This window comes from Lynx canadensis, chromosome C2 (genome assembly GCF_007474595.2).
Source record: "Lynx canadensis isolate LIC74 chromosome C2, mLynCan4.pri.v2, whole genome shotgun sequence".
Classification (NCBI taxonomy): domain Eukaryota; kingdom Metazoa; phylum Chordata; class Mammalia; order Carnivora; family Felidae; genus Lynx; species Lynx canadensis.
The window spans coordinates 44,541,715-44,565,881 of record NC_044311.2 but is presented as its reverse complement, the minus strand read 5'-3'; the positions used below and the strand labels follow the sequence as shown (position 1 = coordinate 44,565,881).

The 24,167-nt window shown below is 37.1% G+C and overlaps 1 protein-coding gene across 7 annotated transcripts in view; it reads right to left on the bottom strand.

The window, feature by feature from the left end:
• Positions 1-24,167, bottom strand: part of RNF13 (ring finger protein 13) — a 167,367-nt gene that overhangs the window by 53,788 nt on the left and 89,412 nt on the right. For 6 of the 7 annotated variants that reach the window (XM_030330512.2, XM_030330511.2, XM_030330516.1 and 3 more), the window contains exons 5-6: positions 14,782-14,869; positions 8,467-8,557 (exon numbers count right to left, since the gene is read on the bottom strand). In XM_030330512.2, coding sequence (XP_030186372.1) covers positions 8,467-8,557; positions 14,782-14,869 — 179 coding nt within the window. Of the gene's footprint in view, positions 1-8,466; positions 8,558-14,771; positions 14,870-24,167 lie in introns of all 7 variants that reach the window. The other variant, XM_030330517.1, reaches the window with a different exon arrangement.

Genomic DNA, 24,167 nt, shown 5'->3' with positions numbered 1-24,167 from the left:
CATAAGGTGTTGATCCGCAATCTCCCTACCCTGCCCCTACCAACTTGCTATAAATTAACACTGTTAGGGATTAGAAGCCATGCCTAAATTCATACCCATTCATGCTGCATATCTAAATTCAACCCATTATGGGATCTAAATATCTCAGCAATAGCAAACTTTACACTTGTACATTGTTTTTTTTCTTCTTCTCCTGTTACGTTAACAACTTCTTATCTCATAGACTTTATTGAAAACTTCCTATATATGTGTAACCATACAAATGGAGTCAATCCCAGAATTTTCTAGTAAGCACCGTGTTAGGATTCACAGACCTGGGTTCTTTTTTTTTTTTTTTTTTTTAATTTTTTTTTCTTCAACGTTTATTTATTTTTGGGACAGAGAGAGACAGAGCACGAATGGGGGAGGGGCATAGAGAGAGGGAGACACAGAACCGGAAACAGGCTCCAGGCTCTGAGCCATCCGCCCAGAGCCCGACGCGGGGCTCGAACTCACGGACCGCGAGATCGTGACCTGGTTGAAGTCGGACGCTTAACCGACTGCGCCACCCAGGCGCCCCCACAGACCTGGGTTCTAAATCTAGTGTTCTTCTATATGCCCTATTAATGCTTGCCTGCTATACCTCAAACCATTTTAGTTTACTGTCAAGATGTACTAGAATTTTTAAAGGGTCTACAAATGATAGAAGGTTTTAAGCATCTTAAAGCAAAATGCTAAATGAATGTTCAAGACGCTGCTTTTTCTTTTTTTTTTTAATTTTTTTAAAATGTTTTATTTATTTTTGAGAAAGAGACAGACAGAGTGCGAATAAGGGAAGGGCGGAGAGAGGGGTAGACACAGATTCTGAAGCAGGCTCCAGGCTCTGAGCTGTCAGCACAGGGCCCGATGCAGGGCTTGAACCCACGAAAAGTGAGATCACGACCTGAGCTGAAGTTGGATGCTTAACTGACTGAGCCATCCAGGTGCCCCAAGACACTGCTTTTTCTTAACCAAATTGCTGATGGTGGAGGGTGGTAACAGTGATGGTACAGGGCAGGGAACTACAACAATCAGTCCTCTAGCTCTATTTCTATTTCTTCTGTCTAGGCTCTCACAGCTGAGTCTGCAGACTCATCCCTCATGTCCTAATCCCAGATGAATTTGTATTTGAAGGAGATACTTAAACAGCGTTAATAAGTATTTTTACACTGCCTCTACATCCACCCCTAAATATAGTACGCTCTATGAGCTCTGCAGCTAAGATTTGATCATCAAAGCAGAGTCCTAAGCAACCCAGGAAATCATGTCTTATTCTCCTTTGCATGCATTCCCAGGCTAATTTCAAACCAGGTGTCTAGGCCTAAACTTTATAACAATAATACTCTAACTTCCCAATCCCTCTGGGAAATTAAAATGTGATGATGGCTGCACAAGTGTAATACACTAAAATCACTGAATTGTATACTTTAAAATTGGCAAATTTTATAGTGTATAAAATATGACTCAGTAAAGCCATACAGATTTTTGTTTGAAAGAACAAATAAGCAAGAATTCCTATAAAAAACCTCAAAGAGGCGGGTGGGAGTGGGGAAGGGCTAGCCTTTCAGATACCAATTATTATAAACCCTACAGCAAAAAACAGAGTGGTACTGGTGGGCCAAAGATAAAGAATAGAAAATTCAGTTATGTATGGAAATACAGCAACATTTCAAATGGGGTGAGGGGACACACATTTTCAGGAGCAGTGCTGGAGTAACTGGTTATTTGACAAAAGATATAACTGGTTCGATTCCTCAAGGTTTATATAGGATAAATTACAAATAAGCCAGAGATTTAATGTTAAAAGAGGAATCATAAAGTATAAATGTGGGTCAATTCTTCTATGACCCAGAAGCAGGGGACATTTTCCTAAGACCAGCAGCCCATTGGAAAAGATTAATATATCTGATTGCATTTAAAAAATAGCATCATAAATGAAATTAAAATTTCAAAGTATTAAAAAACACTTGTAATATATCACAAACAAATGGTTAACATACCTAATAAATAAAGAGCTTCTAAAAACAGAAAAGAAAATTGCCAGCAAGCTACTAGGAAAAATGAGCTAAAGAGTTCATAGAAAATGACATGCCAACAGGCCTTATGCCTAAGAAAACATGCTCAGTTTGCTCATGGAAAGAAAATACATACTAAATCTACAACAGGAAACCATTTTTTACCTAACTGGTAAAAATGGAAAAATCTGACAACATTCTTTGTTGGTGAGGCTGTGGGGAAAGAGACATCATATATTGCTGGTACAACCTGGAGCGTGGAGCCTGCTTGGGATATTCATTCATTCCTTCATTCTCTCTCTCTCTCTCTCTCTCTCTCTCTCTGCCTCTCCCATGCTCATATTCTCTCTCAAAATAAATAAATAACATTTTAAAAATAAATAAATAAAATTGTTACTTTCAAAGGTAAGGAGGGGAACAAGATGGACAGGGTGGATGACACTTTAGAAGCTGACCTTCTCTGAATACACATTGTGTTTTGTTGATTTTGACTTAAAGTTTATACATAATTATAAAAATCACAATGGGAGTAAAAAGCAGTCCCTAAAATCTAAAAGCAACATGAATCAAATAGACCTGTGTTTCCAGTTGCTATCATCAGCACACAGAATTATTTCACAGATTTTAAAACATGGTAATTTGATTTTAGATCCTTATTATGATAGAACTTAAAGAACTTAAACAAAGGCAATAGTGTTGGTATTGTTCTGAGTCTGTGTGTGTGTGTTGTGCAATTAAAAAATAAAATAATTATTTGGTATCTCTGAGCACAGAAAAATAAAATATAGATGTAAGATCAGCAAAATACAGTAAAAACGTACGGTCCTGAACTTAAGTTGGAAACAACAATATGTGCTCATGATTTATTGTATCTTTAAAAACATATTATTCTACCTGAAAGCCGTACCCTGTAAAACAAAAGCCAAAACCAAAAAATAAAAAGCAAAAAGTATATATATTTCTTAGCTGTGTCCACTAAAAAGCCCCAGAAATAATGACAAACCAAGGAGCAATGATCACCCCTCAGTCTCTAAATACCGTATTCAATTAAAAGGAACCAGAGCTTCTTGAAAAAATGACTGGTTCCAAGTCAGGGGGAGGAAAAGAACGAGATGGGCCTGGAACAATTGTTGTGCAGAAAACAAGAAGCAATCCAAAGCCCCAGATTTACATCCAAAGAAATTAGGATTAAACTTCAAGAAGTTTGAAATGGGAAAATGTGAATGAATGTCAATAAAGATCATAACTGCAATGCACTGAAGCATACTAAATGAGTTTTAACTCATGAGTTCATTATGATACTTTGAAGATATATATAAAATCATCTTTGGAAGATGATAGTGAACCAAATCATTTGAAAAATAGTAAATGAAGGCAAAGAACTGTTTATCCTAGATTTCTTTCTCTTTTTTTTAAAAAAAATTATTTTTAAATGTTTATTTATTTTGAGAGACAGAGCATGCATGGATGCAGGGGAGGGGCACAGAGAGAGGGAGAGAGAGAATCCCAAGCAGGCTCTGCACTGTCAGCGGGGCTGGATCCCACAAACTGTGAGATCACAACCTGAGCAAAAATCAAGAGTCAAGACGCTTAACCGAGCGAGCCAGCCAGGCACCTTTATCCTACAGCTTTCTTAAACAGACTGTGTATCAGGGTAATCAAATAATTGATATGAATTAATCAAATAACTTGTATGTAATCAAATAACTTGTATGAAGGTGCACGCTCTCTTCATACAAGTATTTTAGCCAATAAATTAAAAGAAACTTAAGACATAAGAACCACTGCAATGTATGGACATTATTTGGATTCTCTCTCAAACAAATACTTTAAAAAAAAGAAGAAGAAGAAAATCTGACAGTTGGGAAAATCTGAAGACTAAAATATGTGTTGATATTAATGTTTACCTTTTTTCAAAAAAACAATAGAATAATGATAATATATTTTTATTTCTTTCTTTCTTGAGAGGTGGGGGGACAGCATGTGAGTGGGGGAGAGGAACAGAAGGGGGGGGGAGAGAGAGAGAGAGAGAGAGAGAGAGAGAGAGAGAGAGAATATATCTTAATCAGGCTCTATGCCCAGCACAGAGCCAGACGCAGGGGCTCAATCCCACAACCCTGGGGTCGTGATCTGAGCTAAAATCAAGAGCTGAATGCTCAACTGAGTGAGCCACTCAGGTGCCCTGATATTTTTATATGTAAAAATATCTTCTAGTGATATATTCTGAGATGTTTACAGTTGAGATGACGAGATGTCTGGAACTTGCTTCAAAAGAATCACGGTCTGGGGAAGAAAGATTGAAGGGGTGGGGTTGGAGGGTGGATAGTCAAAAAAAATTGACCACAGGTTGACAACTTTGAAACTGAACAATCAGATTCATTATACTCATCTCTCCACTTTTAAATACTCTTGGAAGTTTTCATAATAAAAAACAGAATAAATAACAAGTGTTGGCAAGGATATGGAGAAAGGGGAACTCCCATGCACTGCTGGTGGGAATGTATATTGGTACAATGACTGTGGAAAACAGTATGGAGTTTCCTTGAGAAATTAAAACTAGAGGGATGCCTGAGTGGCTCAGTCGGTTAAGCATCCGACTTCAGCTCAGGTCATGATCTCGCAGTCAGTGAGTTCGGGTCCCGCACCAGGCTCTGTGCTGACAGCTCGGAACCTGGAGCCTGCTTCAGATTCTGTGTCTCCCTCTCTCTGCTCTTCCTCCACTCACGCTCTGTCTCTCTCTCTCAAAGATGAATAAATGTTAAAAAAAAAAAATGAAAAATAGAAATGCCATATGATCCAGTGATCCACTACTGGATATTTACCCAAAGAAAACAAAAATACTAATTCAAAAAGAAACATGCACTCCTATGCTTATTGCAGCATTATTTATAATCCCTAAGATATGGAAGCAGCCCAAGTGTCCATCAATAGGTGAATGGATAAAAAATATGTGGTATGTATGTGTGTATGTGTACATACACAGAAACACACAAACATACACACACACAATGGAATGTTACTCAACTATTAAAAAAATAAAATCTTGCCATGTAACAACATGGATGGACCTAGAGGGTATTATGCTAAGTGAAGTCAGACAAAGAAAGACAAATACCAAAATGTTTCACTTATATGTGGAATCTAAAAAACAAAACAAGCAAAAACACAGATTCTTAAATACAGAAACTGGTGGTTGCCAGAGGGGAGGTACGGAGGGGGATGGGTGAAAGAGGCAAAGGGGATTAAGATGACAAACTCCTAGTTATAAAACAAGTCATAGAGATAAAGTACAGCACAGGGAATATGGTCAATAATACTGTAATAGCACTGGACAGTCACAAATGGGGACTGCACTTATCGTGCTGAGCAGTGAGCAATGAACAGAATTATTGAATCACTATGTTGTACCCCTGAAACTATTATAACATTATGTATGTTACACAACATACAACAGTATGTCAACTATGCTTCAATAATAATTCTCTTAAAGTAGAATAAATTAATGGGTGGGTGGGTAGGCAGGTAGGCGAGCAGGCAGACTGACAGGCCAGCAGACAGATGGATAAGGAAGATGTGTACGTACTTGTTTACAGTCCCTTCTGCACAACTCTGAAACCTAAAAAGTTTTAAAAAATCATGTTGCCTGGGGGTGTCTGAGTGGCCCAGTTAGTTAAGTGTCCAACTCTCTCTGCCCCTCCCTTGCTCATGTTCTTTCTCTCTCAAGATAAATAAGTACTTTAAAAAAACCATGTTGGCAATTCATCTGACAGTCAACATGACCTGAGCTGATAAAATACTCATGCATTCATTGTAGATGTATGTATATAATTTGTTTGATTATGAGAGGCTGCCTCAAACTCTATTTGGAATGGTACTTAACTTCTAAAAATCCCCCACAAGACATCTGTCCCACAAGTTAAGTTAAGGGATCTGTGGACTTATGATACCATGGAAGGGTCTAAATATTATGTAAATAAAGCATGCTATAAAATACTATGTAGGGGCACCTGGGTGGCTCAGTCGGTTGAGCGTCCGACTTTAGCTCAGGTCATGATCTCACAGCTTGTGGGTTCAAGCCCCGTGTCGGGCTCTGTGCTGACAGCTCGGAGCCTGGAGCCTGGAGCCTGCTTCAGATTCTGTGCCTCCCTCTCGCTCTGCCCCAACCCACTCGCATTCTGTCTCTGTCTCTCCCAAAAAAAAAAAAAAAAAAAAAAATTAAAAAATTAAAAAAAAATACTATGTATTGTACGTTCTATTTTATAAGCACATCATCATGTAACAATGTGAGTATTCAAATACGGGAAGTTTAACACTTTTTAAACAGTAGCTGCTGTTGTTAGAGAATAGCATCATCGGACTTTCATTTTGATGCTTTATATTTCTGAATTTTTCTACGCTTTACTAGCATGTATATATTACTTTTTAATTTAAAAAGTCATGATTTTATAATTAAAACTAAAAAAGACTTTATAGTACATATTAAAGTATACGGAATTTTTCTAAATGAGGGAACAATATTGAGGTAAAAGTATTAGTTCTCCCTCTACAAACACAGCTGACAAAATAGCATCTTGCATAACTTTTTTTTAAAAATTACTCATTCTGGGAGAGAGTGAGTGGGGGAAGGGCAAAGAAAGAGGGAGAAAGAGAGAATCCCAAACAGGCTCTGCACTGACAGTGTAGCACTTGAACTGCAGGACTTGAACTCATGAACCATGAGGTCATGACCTGAAACAAAGTTGGACGCTTAACAGACCAAGCCATCCAGGCACGCCTTGTATAACTATTTTTAATACAACATCCAAAATTATGTTCTTGACCTTAAAATAGATCTTCTGAGACTATAATATGTGAACAATATTTTAAATATCAAAACTGCATGGGGAAAATGCCAAAAACAGCAATAGAAAAACTTTCCCTCTTCTTTTTATGTATTTTCTAACTCAAATGTTGGTGATTTTCCCACCTAAATAATCAGGATTGGATTTTATTTTGCCAGTTTTCTCTTTTGGAAAATGTAGAGAATAAGAGATAATAACAACCTCTAGAGGGTTGCTGTAAAGATTAAATGGATAACAAATGTAAAAGTCTTGCTTTCATGAGTGCTGGCACTTGCTAAGTACTCAATAAACATTACTGCTTTTATTACTAATATTGTTATTATTGTTCTTCGTCAAAAACCTGTTCCTGCCCATTATATGTTCCACAGAAGCAGCTCTGAAGTGCTAACTGCAATGTTTTCTATATTAGATGAAATACCTGTGCCTTAGTTTCAAAAGGTTGTGTTACTGGAAATGCAAGCTGATGCAGCCAACTCTGGGAAACAGTATGGAGGTTCCTCAAAAAATTAAAAATAGAACCACCCTACAACCCAGCAATTGCACTACTAGGCATTTATCCAAGGGATACAGGTGTGTGGTTTCGAAGGGATACGTGCACCCCAGTGTTTATACCAGCACTATCCACAATAGCCAAAGTATGGAAAGAGCCCAATGTCCATCGACAGATGAATGGAGAAGGAAGATGTGGTATATATATACAATGGAATATTTCTCAGCAATCAAAAAGAATGAAATCTTGCCATTTGCAATTACGTGGATGGAACTGGAGGGTATTATGCAAAGTGAAATTAGTCAGTCCGAGAAAGACAAAAATCATATGACTTCACTCATATGAGGACGTTAAGAGACAAAACAGATGAACATAATGGAAGCAAAAGTAATATAAAAACAGAGAAGGGGACAAAACAGAAGAGACTCATAAATATGGAGAACAAGCTGAGGGTTACGGGAGGGGCTGTGGGAGGGGGGATGGGCTAAATGGGTAAGGGGCACTAAGGATCTACTCCTGAAATCATTGTTGCACTGTATGCTAACTAATTTGGATGTAAATTTAAAAAAATAAAAAATTAAATTAAAAAAGAATTTCGGAAGGAAAAAAAAAAGGTTGTGTTACCCTCATAATGTGATTTGTGGTAGAAATTCCATACAGAAGGTTTTATTCCAAATGAAACCTTTTAAACTTGAAAACAAACTTTATGCCTTTATAAAAACCAAGTCAATAACACACTGTTTTGGACTGTGTTTATAAAATAGCAAATCTCTTTTTAATAAAATACAAATGTCTAATGATAAATATAAATCACATTGTTTCTAAATACCAATGGTTTGATTAAATGATAAAAGGGAAAGTTTTATCTTTTTAGCAACATGAGTACCTTAGGCTCTCCAGAGTGAGCATATTTTCAGTATGTAATAATGCACAGAGAAATTATTATAATAAAGTCTTATAATCATTATGACTTAAGAGAGAACTTAATTTAGCACAATAGAGTTCATTTTAAAACACAACCTTGGTTATAACTAACATAGTTCTACCCTAATATAAAGGAGAATTTTAAGCTACATGATTATTTTTCATATCCATTACTTACCCTTTTTCATATGTGAATTCATCTTTCAGGGAATTAGCTGATGATTCCCCAATAAAGACAGATGGAATGTCAATTTTCTTTAGCACATCAACTGTATAAAATAATAATAAAATTATTCTTAAAAGCCCATACTCAGTGTACAATCAACTTTACTTTCTTCATAATAGCAGCAAACATAACTGGAAACAATTACAATAAATTTAAATTGGTTGATTTTCCTGATTGCAGATTTATACCATCATCAATCTCAGTGGTTGAGAAATACTGTTACATTTGCAATAACAAAAGCTAACATTCTGCATACATACATTACCTACTACCTCAATAGTCCCATGATGATTGGGATAATCATTTTTAATATTTCCTTTCAATTTATTCCTCTTTAGACACAATTAACTCTTAGAAAAGGAAGAAAATATTTTAAGTTTTCTTTCCACAAATAACTTAATTCCTAAATGAAAAAGTAAAAAAGCTTTTTTTACATACCCATTCCCAGGAGAGGTATAGGCCAAAAAATGTAAGAAAAGACCACTTTACAAAAGTCTCAAAAATGACACCACACATCTATGACTTTCCAGAGTGAAGGGCTGACAGGAGTTGAGAAAGGGCATAAAATAGGAAAGCTGGGTAAATTTCTACTTCCTCCTAAGCCTGGAGTTCATTGGAAAGCTTTGTTTTGTTTGGTGTCTTAACAAACTGGACTCATACCTATATTACAAAACCAAAATCAAATGCCAACGGAAGAGAAGTTTGAAAAATTACCCATTACTCAGGAAGATCCTCTTAAAGTTACAATAGAAAAAGAAGTCTTATTTTTAGCTGTGAGTTAATTTAACAAATATGGCTTTAGAGAAAGTCCATTTGTTTCCATTACATTTTCACAATAACTTTGTTCTACATTTCCTTTAAAAAAACACACATACATTTGTTATTTATTTTCAAAAGGGGGGGGAGGACACCAGAAGAAAACCAAAACCAACTATAATCCTTCCCACCTGAAGACAAAGGTTCTATTTGAAGTAATAAACAGTTCTATAAGTTTCAACAAGTACATTTTTCACTCCTAGATTATTGTTTTATGCAAATATAGTCATTCACTCCACACATTCCCATTCTCTCCCTCTCTCTCTCTCTCTCTCTCTCTCTTTCACATACACATACCCATATAAGCCCCAGGAGGGTAGGAACCTAAATGGTTGATAAAGGAATATTTAATCACTATTTTTATATCAGTGGGATCAATAAAAATTTTATTTTTTTGTATCAATGGGATCATATAATAATGGAAAAAAGTATAAGCTTTTTTTCACTCAATGATACACCTCAGATATCCTGTCATGTCAATAATTATTAGAAGTGATATAACTTCTTTGAGTTATCATATCTAAAGAGATGTAAAAAGTTCCCCTGACTCTCTCTCTAATACAAGTAAACACACATACACACATAAATAATTTTTTAAATTCCTTATAAAGTAAAAGATCACTTCAAACCTCTATTTAAAAGGTACACAGAACAAATTCCAAAGTTCTGTAAATACCCCCTCTCTAACCTCATCCTCTGCCACTCTCTCTGCCTTGTTCACTCTACTCCAGCCAAGGTGGCTTTCTGCCACATCTTGAAAACACCAAAGATGCTTTATCTTTGAAGCTTTGCATTTTCTTGCTGTTCCCTTTCCTTGGAACACTGCTCCAGAAATCTGCATGGCTCAGCCTCTCACGGTAGACCTAATTCAAATGTCAAAGCCTCATAGAAGCCTTCTCTGACCACCCTATCTAAAACGGCCGCTCTCCTCTAGTCCTTGCCGTGCTACATCCCTTCAGCCTGACAGGATTTTCTTTTTTTTTTTTTTTTTTTTAATTTTTTTTTTCAACGTTTATTTATTTTTGGGACAGAGAGAGACAGAGCATGAACGGGGGAGGGGCAGAGAGAGAGGGAGACACAGAATCGGAAACAGGCTCCAGGCTCCGAGCCATCAGCCCAGAGCCCGACGCGGGGCTCGAACTCCCGGACCGCGAGATCGTGACCTGGCTGAAGTCGGACGCTTAACCGACTGCGCCACCCAGGCGCCCCCTGACAGGATTTTCTTTAAAGCACTTATCACTACTTGACATGCAGCATATCTCTTTGATTTTGTGTTCATTTCCTCTCTCCCACCCTAGAATGTAATAACAGCAGTAATGATAACAGCTGAATAACCATTAAAGGATTATTATTTTGCTGCTATTATATAATTTATAATGAATATACAATAATATAATTATTAGGTAATAGCTAAGTAACCACTACATGATTGCTAAAAAGCAGGAGTCTTCTAGATGGTTTATACATCTGAATTCATTCAATCTTCAACAACAACCCAATGAGTGAAGTACTGTTATCATTCCCATTTTACAGATCAAAGAAGTGAGGGACAGAGATGTAAAGTAACATACGCAAGATTGCATAGCTAGAAGGCAGTCCAGCTGCAATTCAAACCCTGGCAGGCAGTACCCAGAAGCCACACTGTTAAATGCTGCATTCTGCTACATCAATGAAAGATATGAGAGCAGAGCCTTCAACTGAATTATTCCCTGCTGTAGTCACAGTGCCTAAAACAATACCTGAGGAGTACACTGTCAAAAACTACTTGTTGAAGGAAGACAGCAAGGAAAAGAGGAGAAGAAACAAACTCGGGCATATTGATAACTTGCCCTGGTAAAATAATTAGGAATTTGCATAGCCAAGACTCAAACTTGGGGCTCTACCTCCTAACCTAGGCTCTTGCAACTCTGCCATGGCATGGGTTTTTTCATACGCCTGCTTTTATATGATCTTCACTACCTTGTCAGGTCAAATAAGAATTAAAATTATTCACACTTTTACAGAGGAAAGTAAAGGGCTTAAAAGGTTAAGTTAACTTTCCCAAAGGCACAGGCTAGTTCACGTATCAACTAACCTAGAAGAATAAATCCCGCTTCTGTGATTGGGTGTTTTCCCCATCACATTCTGCCTCCTCCTAACAGTGACAAATGTATTGGCTCCACTGAGCGAACCCATCCTATGTTCTAGCTGAAATAAAAACAAATTCTTTGTGTGAAATGTCTGTATCAAGGGGCTTTTAAAACTTCCTTTTGTTTTTAGATACTAGAATGTCTGCTCTTAGGAGAACATGTGCAATATTCTTTGTGGCTACAGACTAAGCCTTTAAAAGGGGGGACAGATACATATCCTCTTTTTTTTGGTAACATTTATTTATTTTTTGAGAGACAGAGCACAAGTTGGGGAGGGGCAGAGAGAGAGAGGGAGACACGGAATCCGAAGCAGGCTCCAGGCTCTGAACTGTCAGTCAGCACAGAACCCGATGTGGGGCTCAAACCCATGAACCACAAGATCGTGACCTGAGCCCAAGCTGGATGCTTAACCAACTGAGCCACCCAGGTGCCCTGATACATGTCCCTTTTAATGAATCCGTGCTTTCCTTTCCCTACTAAGTAATAGCAAAGATGAAAGTGGTAAAGGTCTTTTTACACATTTGTTTTTGGATATATGAAATGTCCAAAACACACATTCCCAAGGATGGAGCAAAATAAATTCAAGCAATAAAGTCAAGAACCAAAATTCTGACAAATCTTTGATATATAATAGCTCAGGTGGAACATTTCCATGGCAACAGCAAGATTACTTGGTTATGTGCTACTTGTAACATTTAGCACATTTTTCCTTAGGAACTGGCATGATTACCACAAAAAAGTTTACGGTAGTACAAAGGGAAAAACAGGTGTTATCAGTTAAGCATCCAACTTCGGCTCAGGTCATGATCTCACAGTTCCTGAGTTGGAGCCCCGCGACGGCCTCTGTGCTGACAGCTCAGAGCCTGGAGCCTGTTTTGGATTCTGTGTCTCCCTCTCTCTCTCTTTCTCTGCCCCTCCCTGTCTCACAATGTCTCTTTCTCAAAAATAAATACATATTTAAAAAAAATTAATAAAAAAAAAACCTGTAAAAAGACTAAATAGTTTACAAATATTAATCTGTTTAACCCAAACAAGACCTTAAGCAGGTCTTCAGGACTCATAAACACTAGGCTCAGGACTTTAGCAAAACACACAAAGAGTAAGTCCCTTGCTCAAAGCTATACAGCTAATACAAATGGAAGCTTCATGATGTGAATTTAAATTCATACCTATTTCTGGAGTATTATGCTTTACATTTGCTAGCAAAATATACAGGTAACAAAAGCTACTGACCTGGTTTTTGTTTTTTGTTTTGTTTTGTTTTGTTTTGTTTAAGGGAGAAGAAAGTTGTGTCAAATCTGCAGTGCCAACAGTTTATTTGGTAAGTAAAATACCTTCATCAATTCCTCTAATTCTCAAGCAGTGACTATAAAATGTTTTGTGAAATGCTAGAACCTCTTAAGAGTTCTTCATGCATTATAATGATTTAATCAGCTAGGATATTAAATAATAATTTTAAATATATATGGAAATTAATGAAGGAACTTATTACCAAGTTTTACTTTTTTTCCTAATGTTTACTTATTTTTGAGACAGAGATTGACAGAGCATTAGTAGTGGAGGCACAGGGAGAGAGGGAGACACAGAATCCGAAGTAGGCTCCAGGCTCTGAGCTATCAGCACAGAGCCCAACGCAAGGCTCAAACTCATGAACCATGAGATCCTAACCTGAGCCGAAGTTGGATGCTCAACTGACTGAGCTACCCACATGCCTCACCAAGTTTTACTTTCTAGAAATTGTAGCTTTTGCCTCAGATTACCAGGGGTAAGAAGGAAGAGGGTTCTACTCAAACAATAACAACAAATACTATCTTAAGCTATAAAAATATTTTTTAGTCAAGGACTCCAAAATACTTCCTATTAAGGATCTAATTTTTTAAAGTCTTAAAGATATTCCAACGTAGGATATCAGTCCATAGCTTTATGTCTGCTCTTTGCTCCAAGCTCTTTCTTGCATATGAGACTCAATGGCACTTAGTAGCCAGAGGTATTATGGTTATGTGCTAGAAGAAAAACAAAAATAAAATACTTAATCATGAATGTTGGCAGTGTGTTTTGGGTCTTGAACCCAATTTCCAATGTGTATGTGGGGGCTCTTCCCCACACCATCAAACAACTCAACTCAATTCTGACATTATCTACCTGGAGATAGCATCTGATTCCACAGGTTAAAGATTTAGTCTCACAAAAAGCCCCCACCCATTCAGACACCAGTTGTAAGTCCAGATTATCACCTGTGCTTTTGATCTACCGATTAGAGGTTCCAGTGACAACCCCCTCCTTGGGTCTAATGAATTTGTTAGAGTGCCTCATGGAGCCCAGAGAAATTATCTACTTACTAGATAGCAGTTTATTATGAAAGAATGTAATTCAGGAAGAGCCACATGGAAGAAATGCATAGAGCAAGGTTTGTGAGAAGGGTACACTCTTCCAGGCATGGAACTCTCCCCAAATCTCCACATGTTTACCAACCTAGATGCTCTCTGAACCCTGTCATTTTGGGTTTTATGGAGGCTTCATTACACAGACATGACTGATTAAACCATTGGCCACTGGAGATCTATTCAACCTCCAGTCCCTTGCCTCTCCCCAGAGATCAGAGAGATGGGACTGAGAGCTCCAATTCTCTCATCAAATGGTTGGTTTTCCAGCCTACCAGGCACCTTCCTTAGGTGGAGTCCAAAAGTCATGTCATTAACATAACAAAAGATAACTTTATCACTCTCACCAAATTAAGTGAAAGCATACAGCTTAAAAATCTCAGATTAAAGCCAGTTATTTGGTTAAAATTGGCTCATTTTCCCTACAAGATAATATTTAGTCGAGAATAAGGGAAAACATTCCTATTTTGAATAAAAAGCTATAGGCATGTCACTGTATATTAAGAAACTAATAACCAACTGGTGTAAGAAAGCTCAAGTATGTAGCTTTGAAATTTTATAAGAATGTAGCAGCTACTTAGTATATCCACTTAATATTGTGAATCTCTAAATAAATCACAAAAATTCTTCTATGGAAGCCTTAACTCAGCATGTTTATCTCTATTTAAAGCTTTGGTTTTCCTTTGGTTTTTGCCAAATATCAACACATCTTCTACAATGAAACACAAAGGTAAAAGAAAAAGAAACAACTATTTGGAAAAGAACAAGTCAAGTTCTCTTCAATATGAATAAAATTGTCCCAACAGGGTTAAGATGAGAGTTACCTTTCTGATAGAAAAGAAATTTGCTTTTTAAACAGAAAATGTGAAGAAAAAAATCTTAAGTTTTAGTTTCAAAAGATCTGTCAAACAGGAGAGAAGAAAAGTGATACCTGTACTTACTGTCGTTGGATCCCATGCTAATGAGGTCATCAGAGTCAACATTGTGAACTATGGCTGCTTTGTATCCTGCTCTCTGTGCATTTAAAACCTGCAGGTCAGAAAAACAATCATGATATGAGGAAGAGAGTGGATTGTCATACAGTCACTCAACTTCAACATAAATTAGCAAGTCTGTACCATGTGTCTAGGACTAGATTATGTATATATGTAAGAATGGATCTCAAATATGTTCTTGAAATAGAACATGTTTTACAATTGATTATCAATGACTTTAGACATCTTCTTGACTTCGTTAATGGCACTAAATGAATGAGAAACAAATAAAAAACAGAGATACAAGCTCAAATACTAGAAAGATCCAAAGCAATAAACATGTCTAGTGCTAATACCTAGAGACTTGCTATGCTCAGGCTCAAGAGTCATCAGCCCTTGAGCATTGAAATTGACCTCTGCTGCTTACTAGTGGGATAAACTTGGACAAATTATTTTTCCTTATGTGGATTAATCAGAATAATTTTATCCTACCACTGGAAAAAAAAAATCCAACCAATCTTCAGGAGATAAGATTGCCTTGAGGAATCAATATTTTATTCATCTTTACAGCCTCTATAGCACCTGCAAAATAGCCTCACAGAACAGGCACTCACTAAACATTACTTGAATGAGTAAATGTATAAAATATACGCTCTAATTAAATTTTTTTTTTCAACGTTTATTTATTTTTGGGACAGAGAGAGACAGAGCATGAACGGGGGAGGGGCAGAGAGAGAGGGAGACGCAGAATCGGAAACAGGCTCCAGGCTCTGAGCCATCAGCCCAGAGCCCGACGCGGGGCTCGAACTCCCGGACCGCGAGATCGTGACCTGGCTGAAGTCGGACGCTCAACCGACTGCGCCACCCAGGCGCCCCATTTTTTTAAAAATTTTTTTTTTATACGCTCTAATTAATAGCCCACATTATAACATTACAAACACAAGAGAGGAAATTAGGCAGAGCTCTTTTTTTTAAGCTTATTTATTTATTTTGAGAGAGAGAGAGGGAGGGAGGGAGGGAGGGAGAATGCGCACTCGTGAGCAGACGAAGAGCAGAGAGGCAGAGAGAGAATCCCAAGCAGACACCATGCTGTCAGCACAGAGCCTAAAGCAGGGGTTCAATCCCAAGAACCATGAGATCATGACCTGACCTAACTCGAGAGTCTGAGCCATCTTAGTACCCCAAGCAGAGACAGTTTAAGAAACTAATTAAAATAGCATAAATAGTTCACCAACACAGGTAGTACTGCTCTAACATTAGGAATACAGCAAGAAAATTAACCAGCCAACAAAACTGTTACAAGGAATGTTCTGTAGTCCTGCAAGAAAATGTCAATAATAAGAAAGGTTTTTTTTTTTTTGTTTATGTGTCCATTTTTAAGCAGATTTTGTTACCCAGCTAAAATTGAGAAAATGCTAGCTTTAAAGCTTCTTCCCCAAAGATACTGCCGCTGTTTCAAGGGGAAAGAAAAATACTCTTAAGAAAGATTATTAGTTTCTAAATCTTATTTCTTATTTGCTACTTATATATTAATCTATTATTCATTCATTATATTACCATAGCAGGCAAGACTTCATGTAGATTTCACTTAAACAAAAGTAGAGTTGGCTGGGGTTACTATTAGTTTATTTGATGCTTTAATGACCATTTTAACTGTTCCCCAAAAGCTAACCAAGTAACTGAGGAGAAATGTTTCTTGCACACATCCAAGAACAACTGTTCCCAGAGATACAATTTAAGAAATATAAAATTCATATCAAAAGCTGTTCTTTTCTAATAAAAAAACAAGTTTGGCTTTCTTTTTAAAGCCAATTAATGCACACAGTCATTGAAATTACATGTATTAGCTTGTTTCTCTGCAAAATATATATTTGTGAGCAAAGATACAACATGATAGGACACGCAGAAAAGAGGTCTCAGGAGCCATAATAAAGAGTAAAAAAGGGGGCGCCTGGGTGGCTCAGTCGGTTGAGCATCTGACTTCGGTTCAGGTTATGATCTCCCTGTTCATGCATGGGTTTGAGCCCTGCATCGGGTTCTGCACTGGCAGCGTGGAGCCTCCTTGGGATTCTCTCTCTCTCTCTCTCTCTCTCTCTCCCCCTCTCTATCTGCCCCTCCCTCCTCAATAAATAAATAAACATTAAAAAAAAAATAAAGCTTCTCTGTTAAAAAAAAAAAACAGAGTAAAAAAAGTTCAACTCAGTAAGTATTTGAGTTCACATAATAAAACTACATTAAGGTACTGTGCGACACAATGCAGAACTCAAAAGGTGAATCAGAAACCATCACTATCCTCAAAGAGATCTCAATACTCACGGATATCCAAACAGGTCAAGTACTTTCTTGCCTCTCTACCTGCTCACACTATTATCTCTGCGAGGAATAAGGTTTTGTCTTCTGAATCAGGCCTTAAAATTCCGTGATCTCCATGAAGCCTGCCTGTTCAATGCCCAATTCTGCATGTTTTTTTTCAAGCACCCACATAATTCCTCCCCGCTTAGAGTATTTATATAAATTTTTTTACATTTTTCTTAAAGATCTTATATAGTGCCTTACATTATATTTACATATACATGTACTATCCCATTTTGAAAAAAACCCTTCATGGGGTCCTTAAATTTCCCGCAGTTCTCTGTGTGAACTTTTGTGGTAAGAAGGGACAAAGCAATCACCAATTTTACAAAAGGTTTTCTGACCCCCAAATTGTTAAGAACCACCAAAATAAATTATTGGATTTACAACAATCTGCTACATGTATAACTAAATCTAGTCATTAGGTTCTTAAAATTGCATGGAGCAAATGAGGAGAAATGTTTCTTTCACACATTCAAAATGCAATTGTTTCCATAAATACAGTATTATATCAATATCAAAAGCTGTTCTCTGCTAACAAAATAATAAAATTCCTGAAACAGAAAACTTAGAAAACCACTAAAATACAGAGGAATTTTGAACGTACAAGTGTGAATTCCAAAAAATAGAAACATGTTTCCCCAAGGCTTTTGTTATTGTTTTTATTTATCTCTAAAATAAAGTATTAAAATTAAATCAAGAAACATATTACATATGGAACCAACAGACTTATGAATACAAACAAGGAAAATACATCCATGTTTATGAACCTCAAAACTCATGCGTCAGTCAAATTAAATTACATTTTTTACTAAGCAGCAGCTGGTATTTTTAAGAACACAAGGCAAAAATAAAACCTAAATCATTTAGTAAACATGTGCAAAGTTTCACACTCATAAAATGCAACCTCAAACACATGGTGTCAGATGGAGGCAAAGAACTCAAACATTCATGAATAAAAAGCATGCACGGTGAACAAACCTAAATTCCAAGAGACATCAAAACTGAGAATTTCAGTCAAAAGCCTTCTGAATTGTATTGCCAATCTGCCTTTTTAAGAAGACTGATTGATCAGAGCTATTAAGCTGAAACTGTGGTGAATACTGTAAATATTTTACATCCAATCAACAAACTAGCTGCAACTAAATTATGATGGCCAGGTGGCACCTACCCAAGAGTTTTGAAGAAATAAGGACTGCTGACTTGTTATTATAAGTAGCCAGTATGTCAGAAGACAGCAGACTGCCAATGGAAGAGCCTTCAATAAGACAGGTTCTAAAAAAGGAACCCTGGAGGGGCACCTGGGTGGCTCGGTTGGTTAAGCGTCCATCTTTTGATTTCAGTTCAGGTTATGGTCTCACAGCTCATGAGAGTGAGCTGCATGTCAGGCTCTGCACTGACAGCGTGGAACCTGCTAGGGATTCTCTCTCTCCCTCCCTCTCTGCCCCCCAACCCCACTCTCAAAATAAATAAATAAGAGGAACCCTGGAAATGACACAACAGTCCATCTTATTTCCAGACCGGACAAATTCGTAATACTGACACTAATAAAATAAGCCTTGTAAGAAGAATTGATTGAGCTGTCAAGATTATAAGTAGAGATCTTTTATGGGACACAAAGGCATGAGAAGTTGGGGGAAACTGTTGATGGAATACACATAACAAGCTGCAGAGCAAAAGCTATAATGAATAAAGGAAACCTCTATGTGCTAGTGCTTTATATATACTATCTCTAATACCTAACACAACTCTACATAGTATTTTGGAAATGAGGAAAAATAGGTAAATGAAACTGCCCTAAGATCACATTTAGGCAGAGCTGAGATGTGAATATACTTTCATCTGATTACACAGAGAAGCATGGGATTTCCAATGATTCAGGAGGAGAAACAGAACAATTAATCTCACTTAACATTTTACAAATGTCTGGGAAGAGGAAGTAAACTGAGAAAGCATCAAGACTCAGACACCATGATTGTAAAATCTTGTGGGCCAAATAAAAAAGTGCTAAAATATTGTAACAGAGTTTGTGGAAACATAGAGGGGAAAAAGGTGTAGGCTGAAACACCTATGGCAGATTGTATGGGACTGTATGACACTTTAATAAAGAGAGAAGATTTGAGCTAACTGTAGAAAAGAGTTGGGGTAAATTTCTCATATGAAAGAAAAGAAAAATAACAGAAGTCAGGATCTAGCAAAGCCTGTTAAAAACAAAACAAAATAAAACACAGAGTTGACATTACTAAACAAAGAAGAATGTCACTGAAAGGAAGAGCAGCAGAGGAGTTAAAATTATAAACTCTTGGAATGAGATTACCAGGCTTCAAATTCTGACTCTGTCATATGCAAGCTGTACAAACTTAGACAACCAAGCACTTAAATAGTGCTTAAACAGCACCTGGCACATATTAAATAAGTGCTGGCTATGATTATTGTCATTGCTATTGATTTTTACTGTTGCTCTAGGAGACTCAGAGGTGAGGAGAGAGAGAAAAAAAGGGGACAGATTGTGTAGTACCTTAAAGACCATTCAGAAAAACAGATAAGGGGTCTACTCTGTCAAGGGTTTACATAAGGCAAGTGAATAAGGGGTTGACGTGGCTAAGGCAGTATTTTAGAACAATTTGGTATACTGAGATTGATCTGGAAAGGAAAAACTGAAGACTCAGGGCTGCTATGACAAGGCAGAATAATAGAATGACGGAAATGATATGAAAGAAAATAGAACGATGGCAATGATATGAAAGAATGCTATCTTTTATTCTTCTTCATAAACTAATTTTTGAACCTAGGAAACTTGGGGGACGCACTTAACCAAAAATGGGAAAGCTGAGAAGTGCAGGTTGTTTTCATAAGGACAAAGAAAGGAATGACTCTGAGCACACTAAATCTGAGAGGTAGCAAGGTTTCTATATATAGAATTTTTTCTAGGTAGATAAAACAGATTAAGATGAGATAAAAACTTAAAGATTTTCAACATTAATTCACTCATTCATTCAACAAATATTTGAAATAAATCTACCCACCTGGTGTTAAAAATAATTACCCTATCAAAATAACACCAGCATTCTTCACAAAGCTACAACAAATAATCCTAAAATTTGTATGGAACCAGATAAGACTCTGAATAGCCAGAGCAATCTTGAAAAATAAACCCAAAGCAGGAGGCATCACAATCCCGGACTTCAAGCTGTAATCATCAAGACAGTATGGTACTGGCATAAGAACAGACACTCAGATCAATGGAACAGAATAGAGAACCCAGAAATGGACCCACAAACCTATGGCCAACTAATCTTTGACAAAGCAGGAAGGAATATCCAATGGAATAAAGACAGTCTCTTCAGCAAGTGGTGATGGGAAAACTGGACAGCGATATGCAGAAGAATGAACCTGGACCACTTTCTTAACCGTACACAAAAATAAACTCAAAATGGATGAAAGACCTAAATGTAAGACAGGAAGCCATCAAAATCCTCAAGGAGAAAGCAGGCAAAAACCTCTTTGATCTTGGCCGCAGCAACTTCTTACTCAACACGTCTCTGGAGGCAAGGGAAACAAAAGCAAAAATGAACTACTGGGACCTCATCAAAATAAAAAGCTTCTGCACAGCGAAGGAAACAATCAGCAAAACTAAAAGGCAACCAGCAGAATAGGAGAAGATATTTGCACGACATATCAGATCAAGGGTTAGTAGCCAAAATCTATAAAGAACTTACCAAACTCAACACCCAAAAAACAAATAATCCAGTGAAGAAATGGGCAAAAGGCATGAAAAGACCCTTCTCCACAGAAGACATCCAGCTGGCCAACCGACACATGAAAAAATGCTCAACATCACTCATCATCAGGAAAATACAAATCAAAACCACAATGAGATACCACCTCACACCTGTCAGAATGGCTAACATTAACAATTCAGGCAACAACAGATGTTGGCTAGGATGTGGAGAAAGAGGATCTCTTTTGCCCTGCTGGTGGGAATGCAAGCTGGTGCAGCCACTCTGGAAAACAGTATGGAGGTTCCTCAAAAAATTAAAAATAGAACTATCCTATGACCCAGCAATTGCACTACTGGGTATTTATCCAAGGGATACAGGTGTGCTGTTCCGAAGGGATACGTGCAACCCAATATTTATAGCAGCACTATCAACAATAGTCAAAGTATAGGAAGAGCCCAAATGTCCATCAATGGATGAATGGATAAAGAACATGTGGTACATATATACAATGGAGTATTACTTAGCAATCAAAAAGAATGAAATCTTGGCATTTGCAACTACGTGGATGGAACTGGAGGGTATTATGCTAAGTGAAATTAGTCAGAGAAAGACAAATATCATATGACTTCATTCATATGAGACAAAACAGATGAACATAAGGGAAGGGAAGCAAAAATAATATAAAAACAGGAAGGGGGACAAAACATAAGAGACTCTTAAATATGGAGAAAAACCAGAGGGTTACTGGAGAGGTTGTGGGAGGGGGGATGGGCTAAATGGGTAGGGGGCATTAGGGAATCTACTCCTAAAATCATTGTTGCACTATATGCTAACTAATTTGGATGTAAATTAAAATAGTAAAATTAAAAAATTAAAAAATTAAATAAATAAACTTGTAATAAAACGTAACCCATTCATAGTTTTACATTTCCTACAGTCTTCAAACCCCTTTAACATCTATACGTGAACTAAGTGTACTTTGTTTTTCCTCTTAGAGGAGATACTACAAAGAAGCAGACCTGTGTATATCTCTAAGCTATATACCTGCAAGAATTGTAAAAATTCAACAGAGCTGACTTTCCTTCATGGGAAAGGACCTTGAAAAGAACTCAATTATTGTATCAGACAGCAGTCCAGATGGTCATGTAAAATAAGAGACACTTGTAACAACAGTATTTTTTTATCTGAAATGCATTTCAAATAAAAGACTCAAGTCTTTATCTGAATTATAGTATTCTTTTTGCATGAAGAATAATTTGTAACATTTGAACAACAGGGAAAAGGTGAGCTCAAAACCAAGATTACTTCAGAAAGACAGGTAATATTCCATGAACACCATACACTTACCTCATTGTAGCTGCCCAGTGTTTCTGAGAACATCTGCCTTCAAGTGATGGGCAAAAGATATTTGATTCAAAATGGTAGTCAATTTTAAATATATTCTCTAATTTTTGTGATAAAACCTTAAGTTTAGTTGATTATTTCAACATTTTATTCTAAATGTAAAAAGGTGATTTAACTAGGAAGCTGAAAGAATGTACTGAAATATGTCAGAGTGAGTAATTCATTCAGAATAAAAATATGATTTAGAGGGAAATTTCCGGGATGTTACAATTTTATTTACTAAAAGAAGCAAAGTGATAATAGAAATTTTAAAAGATGCAATAAATATAGGGAAAATTCTACTCTCCTGGCTTGGGTATAAATATAAAAAATATATCTATCTCGAGATGCATTGTAAGTGCTTGACTACTAGGAAGAGAATGCCTAAATTTTCTTGAACTTCCATTTAATCATGTGGTACCTTCAGTGACTTTAAAGCATCTTTTATTTTCCTTTGGCTCTCAATTTACTTTCCTGCCCAAGAATGAACTTGAGTTCACATTTTATTTTTATTTTTTTTTAAATTTTTTTTTCAACATTTATTTATTTTTGGGACAGAGAGAGACAGAGCATGAACGGGGGAGGGGCAGAGAGAGAGGGAGACACAGAATCGGAAACAGGCTCCAGGCTCTGAGCCATCAGCCCAGAGCCCGACGCGGGGCTCGAACTCCCGGACCGCGAGATCGTGACCTGGCTGAAGTGGGACGCTTAACCAACTGCGCCACCCAGGCGCCCCTTGAGTTCACATTTTTTTTTTTAATTTTTTTTTCAACGTTTATTTATTTTTGGTACAGAGAGAGACAGAGCATGAACGGGGGAGGGGAGAGAGAGAGGGAGACACAGAATCGGAAACAGGCTCCAGGCTCTGAGCCATCAGCCCAGAGCCTGACGCGGGGCTCGAACTCCCGGACCGCGAGATCGTGACCTGGCTGAAGTCGGACGCCTAACCGACTGCGCCACCCAGGCGCATTTTAAATCACATTTTAAATAGATACTTTAAAATATTTCTACATTGATAGTGTTGTCTACAAAAAAAATAATTAACATCATATTTTCTGATGAAACACTAAATGTCTTCTGAGTAACAGCAGCAAGGGAAAGATATTCACTCACACCACATCTATTCAGCATTGTACTGAAAGTCTGGCCAATGAAATAAGGAAGGTGGAGGGCACAGGGCAGAGTGGGGGTGGAGAAGAGAGAAGAAAAGTGATTACAAAGATCACAAAGGAAGGTGCTCTTAATTTGCAAATTGATATAATCAACCTGATGAATTAATAAAAGGCTACAAGAGGAAACAACTGAGTTTAGAATTCTATATCCAGCTTAAACTCTTCCTTCAAAAATAAAGATGAAATTAAGATATTTCCAGATCAACAAAAACAGAGAATTTGTGTCAGTAGACCTACAAGAAATATTTTAAAAACTCCTTCAGGCTGAGATGAATGAAGAGTAGTCAATAATTTGAATCTACAGGGGCACCTGGGTGGCTCAGTCGGTTAAGCATCCGACTTTGGCTCAGGTCATGATCTCACAGCTTGTGAGTTTGAGCCCCGCATCAGGCTCTGTGCTGACAGCTCAGAGCCTGGAGCCTGATTTGGATTCTGTGTCTCCCTCTCTCTCTGTCCCTCCCCTGCTCACATGCTGCCTCTCTCTCAAAAATAAATAAATATTAAAAAAAATTTTTTTAATAAAAAAAATAATTTGAATCTACACAAAATAAACAGCATCAGTAAATGTAACTACGTAGGTAATATGAAAGCAGTATAAAGACATTTTTATTTGTAACTCTTTTCTTCTCCTATTTGCTTTAGAAGACAGCTAAGAAAAATAATGTCTTAATGGACTTATATAAAGATACAATTTATATGACAATAATAGTACAATAGCATGATA